The following is a 6,011-nucleotide window of genomic DNA, read 5'->3' as shown; positions in this document are numbered from 1 at the left end:
ATTCTAAAAAAAATGAGTGTCTATGGACATGTGAATTATGGGTAAATCTCATTTCTCAATTTTCTGTGAATTTTTATAAACTCAAGTTGGTTTTGACCTCTATAGCTTTTGTTCTATTGTTTTGACAGACTAAATTGCAGGTGTAGTCAGAAAAGGGCTGATCAAATTTCTTGCTTATATGTGTGAGTAGTGATTTTTCTTACTGGAATTCAGGTCTGTTCTGCTTGTTGTGTTAGAAAATGTTGCAGAAAGACCAGCTGTTTGCTTTTACCTATTGTTAAATTTTATATCGCAGCCTTCTAAATGCTTTCAGTTGCTATTGTCTTTCTTAGATGTGAATTTTTGAGGGTTAGGTTTGTAAACGATCGTTGTACAGTGGTTCATTTTTAAACTTCAGCAAAACTTGTTCGACTGTAGAACTAGAAGAAAAGGGGACTGGAAGAAAATGGGGGAAAACTGTATTAGAAACTTAAATTCTTATGCCCTTATTTTGAACAGCATAAAGTGAAATGTTGGCATGGAATTAGTCCTTTTGGGGAGGCATTGTGTAGCTTCATTCTTGCATAAACTGGCTTTACTTTGACTTCTGTGAAACTGAGCGTTTGAATGTGATGGTGGGCCTTAAATACTGAGCTGTGTAGGTTCACTTGAAAAATCATCTCAATCTGTCTGTGTGTATTTGATTGCAGATGGGAGTTCTGGATGAGTTATTAGGATAAGAATATGAATAGAAATGGAGGGTAATTTACTGTGCTGACGTTCATCACGCTGTGCTGATGTTAATCATGTCACCTGGAATGAGAATGACACCACAGCCCTTGTAGACTTTGGGTAGTATACGCAGTGGAGCAACACCTTAGCAGCTCCCAGCACATACCTAAGCTAATGCTCTTTGGAAGATTATACAAATTATCGTACACCTATGGAAATGCAATGACTTGAAGTTTGCTTCTTAAAATCAAGCAAACCAACCTCCCCACCCGTGTGTTGCAGAGTACTATGTCATGACTAAAGTATTACAGTAACATGGTGGGTGGGAAAAGTTAGTTCTGAATATGAAATTAGTTCTTTTTCTAAAAGTTTTCAATAGAGAATTAACAGGCTTAATGGCAATTTTCCAAAGCACTAATATTAAGAGGTCCTTTTATGCCCAGGAAACAGAATAGAACTCTGTCTCTCTAACACTGGCATTTTTGCTTTTCTTTTAAAAGCATATTTTAATAATTATTTTTACTTTAGGGATATCTTACTGAATAGCTTGATTCCCTTAGCAAAAACACCCCGACTCTTTCTTCTATGTAAAAGCTTGTTAATGGCATCTAACAAACAAATGTTTGGCACATTCTTTAGTACTTTGTTTTTATTTTGTTAGGCAGGTCCAGAATGTTCACAGTGTGAAGAGGAGTGTACCAAGCCCCGGCCATCTGGCTGTCCTCACCGATGTGTTTTGCCCTGTCACCCTGGGGATTGCCCATCATGTCTCCAGATGCTTAAAATAAAGTGTCACTGCAAACTATCAATACTGTATATTGAATGCTTGTAAGTGTCAGAACTGAACCCAATTTTTCATTTGAATGCTACTAACTGGAAACCGTTTGAAATGTCTGGGGATGGGAGATACTCTTACAGCAAGTTATAAAATTTCTTTGAGGGCAATAATTTGTAATGTAATGCTTTTTTTTTTTCTGTTTACAATTTGCTGGTGTTTTATTTGGTATTACTGCTAAAATTATTACCAATGCATGGAGTCTCATGAGCAGAACTGTTTTTACAATACATTAATATTTTGAATTATGCAAATATATAGTAATCTACATAATGTTTGAGCTGTACGTGGTTCTTTTACCGTATGTAAAGAAGAATTTTATAACAAGAATTAGAATTAATGTGGTTAGTGTAAAAGGTCTTTACGACTAACGGCCTTCAAACTCTAGCTGTTTTAATGAAAGGCTGAGAGAGCTGGGACTCTTTAGCCTGGAGAAGAGAAGGCTGAGGGGAGACCTTATTACTACTTACAAATATCTAAAGGGTGGGTTGAAGGAGGAGGGAGCCACACTCTTCTCGGTGGTTCCCAGTGACAGGACGAGGGGCAATGGGTGCAAGTTGGAACATAGGAAGTGCCGTTCCAACACACGGAAAAACTTCTTTACAGTTCGGGTGACAGAGCACTGGCACAGGCTGCCCAGGGAGGTTGTGGAGTCTCCTTCTCTGGAGATGTTCAAAACCCGCCTGGATGCAGTCCTGAGTAATGTGCTCTGGGCAATCCTGCTTTAGCAGGGGAGTTGGACTAGATGCTCTCTAGAGGTCCCTTCCAACTCTGAAATTCTGTGATTCTGTGATTCTGTAATGGGAAAACTTCTTAGTCATCGTTTGTACTCCTTTTTAATCATTTGTGTGTGTGTGTGGATAGAGAGTAAGCTAGGCTTTACTAAATATAAGATGGGACTGGTGGATTTAAGCATTATCCTCTGCATATTGCTCTGAAAACCTTCATCCCATGCATGTATGTTCTTCTTCGTGCATTTTATTTAAAGTGCCTTAAATCCTCTAAATTTATGTGGTTTTGTCTGTAAAATAGTGTCATTTGTATTAATCCCACAGGATGTGGACAAATGAGCCCACTTGTTTTTACAGTGAGATATACTTAAAATATACTTCTAACTGGATTGGCTTTTGTTTCTCTTTATTTGGAATTTACCACAAATACATCTTTTCTTTTACAGAAAACTAACACGTGCTGATTTAGAAGAAAAGGAGCTGCTTATTTCCTGCAAAAATCAGTGTCCAAAAGAGGTAAGCCATATTAACAAAGAAATCCTTGATTTGATGGATGTGTGGAGTTTTGTGGATTTTGCTTTTTTGTGAGGTTTTTGGTACAGTTTCATAGGCCGTTAAAACCAGAGCAGCTTAGTCTAAATGAATATGCTAAATGATAGATGTGAAGATGGTTAGTGAACTGTACTCGGAGGACAGTTATTAATGTCTTGCTGTCAAATTGGAAGGTTATATTGAAGGATCAGAGATTTCTCTCCAAGGCATTAATGGCTTGAACGTTTAAGTATGCAGATAAGGTTGAATGTGAAAGAGTATGTCCTCTAACATGGTTAAAAACTGGTCTTGAATTTATATCCCCAAAATAATGGGATGCTGTTTGATTAGGAAAAATGCTGAGAACTGTGCTTGCAATTGTTCTTGTCGAAGTGCAGGTCTAGTAATCCCTGTCTGTGCAACAATGAGGGGGGGAGGGGATTTTATACTTAACAAGTGAGACGAGTTAATAATGCCCTGCTGCGTTAGTGAAATACATGTGAAGTAACGTGAAATAGAAGACAAGCCAGTTAATCTTCCTGTTGTATCTGGGTATATCTAAAAGGTGGTTGTAAAGAAGAGAAGAAAAATACTCTTATTGCATGATGACTATGAGCCAGTTTGTATAGACATCAGTAAGGAAGGTTCATGTTAAGTACTACTCAAAAGTAGTAAAGCTTGTGGAGCAGTGGAAGAAGTGGTTGGAGAGGCTACCAACGTCTCATCAGTAGCAGCTTAGATATGTATCAGGATTTGTGACATGAGGGATGGGCCAAGTGACTTCGTCCTTGTCCCTCCTAGTGCTGCTGTTATGTGCTGCTTGTGTGCTTTCAGAAATCCATGCATTACTTATTATTGCATGTTTGTTCTTTAGTTGTCATTAGTTGAGGTGAGGGTGACGGCCCTTTCTTCACTCCCTTCCCCGCTGTAGGGTTAGAAAATGTATGAAGTAGAAAACCAGAAATAGTCTGGAATACTTTGGAAAGTGTTTCCACTGCTGAACTCTCCAGAATTTCTGAGAAATTCTCCTTCCCTGCAATAAAAATGCATGTACTAAAGAAAATATGTTATCCCACAATCACTTATTATTTTGTTGTTCTGGTTTGGCCTTTTACTGTGTAGCTGAGTCTCTTTGTCTCATGCAATGTTTAGCTGGCGCTCATCAATAATTTGATTCAACCCATTCTCCTTCCCCGATTCCACTCGGTTCCCTTATGCTGGTTTACCTGTCGTCTCACCTCATGTCTTGTACTTCTGAATTCTGCCTCAATCTAATAAACGTACATTCAGAACTTTTCTTTTGTTTCATTATTTTCCAGCGTCAGAAGCATCAAACTTGAATCCTTGCCTTTATTAGAAAACTTTCTTTGGTTTTGAGTAAATGCAAAAATTCACAGGATTCCTGCTTGTTTCCCAAGAGTCTCTGTTCCTCTGTTTTTCAGGCAAGATTGTGTTAACCTGAACAGGAAGGCTGTGCCGTGTGCCTACTTGTATTTTCTGCTTTTTGCCCTTGTAGATGCCTTTCTGATGTCTTTTTTTTCTGTAAATGAATGTGCCTGTCACAATTTTCTCATCTGGATGTCTGAAAGCTCTCTTCCTGGCGGGGGAACACTTTCGGATATTATTTCATTGTCCATTTACCTCTTAATTTTGTCCTTTCATTTCCCTCTCTGTTACTTAGGTTTTATTTGCTCCAAGACTTCCTCCTCTTTATTTTCAGGACTGTTTACAATCTCTTAACATGAACTGTGTGTTCCTGTACTTCAGCTTCTCTTCAAAGATTATTTTTTTTTTTTCAGTATCTCATCTTTGACTTTGATTAATGTAACTGTTGTGATTTTTCTGGACATATTCCCAAGACTCAGTCTGGGATTTAAAATCCATCTAGTCGGGGTGCTGAATTCTGGCTTGCATTTCAGAATTGCCCGGTTCCACAGATGATGTGTTTTTTGCTTAATTCAGTGGGGTGTGAAAGAAAGTTTAGGACAACAGAGTCCACTTTAGTTTTATAAAGCTTTTATGTATAAAATTCTCATTCCCATAGATGCTGTGAAAAACAAGGTTTTATGCAGCTTCTGCTGTCCAGAGAATCTTTTTAGTGTAACTGATGATGTAAAACCGCATGCTCTTCCCTTCCTGGGGTTCTAGCTCTAGCTCTTACTGGCTTTCATGAGACATAAGAGTATTAGTACAGTCCTGTTGCAGGTAGTTCATATCTTTGTGTTACAGTTTATCCTACTTTCCTCAGATCCTATTGTGGTAACTTCATATGTACTATATGGTGTTTTTACCCTTTTTTTTTTTTTTTCTGTCTAAAAGAACTTGTTCCTGTTTCTCTGAATATTGAACGGTGCTAGGGATATTTTGACTGTTTTGTAAGTATACAATAGTTGTCTGCAGCTTTGGGAAAATTAGCTAGCTGTATCATAATGCAAATTGTACTGATAGCTTTCTTTTAAAGGAATCATTGATAAACACAATTTGAAGGAGCAGCCTTAACAGACATCATTCTGCCGCCACCACCCCTCCTCAGCAAATATAGATCAAACCCGTTGAGGGAACCTTATGACAAGAACTTAGAAATAACTTGGCCAAAAGATAAGATAGATAAGACTAGCAAAGTTAGAACATTTAAAGTTTACAAATCAAATATGTCTGCTTGAAACTAAATTGGAAATGTTTTGTGTGTAGTCCTGACAGCCTCAAGTAAATTTCAGATTAGTGTTTTATGAGAGTTTTCTTATGTGATGTCAGAAGCTGACCTTGGGTCCTTAGCAGAGCTCAGTGAAGTTGCTGTTTGCTAAAAATCAGTGTGCACTGTAACTCCACCAAGCTTAGCGTAGTGAGACTTAGGTTCAGTAGAATACAGTATTTTACTGAAGTCTTAGTTTTGAGGTGGTTTTCTTTTTGGTTAATGGAAATTGTGGTGGACAGTAGACTACCATGTTTAAATTACAGATAGCACGGTATGTTTCGGGTTTATTAAAATCAATTACATTGTCTGGTGCCTTAGAAAAAATACAACAGGAATTTGAAAGTTGTGAAAGGTTTTATGCTCTTGTTTTGGCTATGGCAGTGTAAAACTATAAAAATGACTTTAGTATTATACAGTACAGCACATATTTCCTTTCTGCTTTAGGGAGAAGCGAAGTCTTTGATATTGCCACAGCTGTGAGATGAGCAGCTTTAATTAAAAAGTTATT

General features: G+C 37.7%; 1 protein-coding gene across 1 annotated transcript in view; it reads left to right on the top strand.

Annotated features, from left to right (window-relative positions):
* NFXL1 (nuclear transcription factor, X-box binding-like 1) overlaps positions 1-6,011 on the top strand; it is a 45,257-nt gene that overhangs the window by 24,469 nt on the left and 14,777 nt on the right. The window contains exons 17-18 of the mRNA XM_009885013.1: positions 1,373-1,539; positions 2,724-2,793. Coding sequence (XP_009883315.1) covers positions 1,373-1,539; positions 2,724-2,793 — 237 coding nt within the window. The remainder of the gene's footprint in view (positions 1-1,372; positions 1,540-2,723; positions 2,794-6,011) is intronic.

This window comes from Charadrius vociferus, unplaced genomic scaffold (assembly GCF_000708025.1).
Source record: "Charadrius vociferus isolate BGI_N301 unplaced genomic scaffold, ASM70802v2 scaffold134, whole genome shotgun sequence".
NCBI lineage: Eukaryota > Metazoa > Chordata > Aves > Charadriiformes > Charadriidae > Charadrius > Charadrius vociferus.
This window is presented reverse-complemented; position numbering and strand designations above follow the sequence as displayed.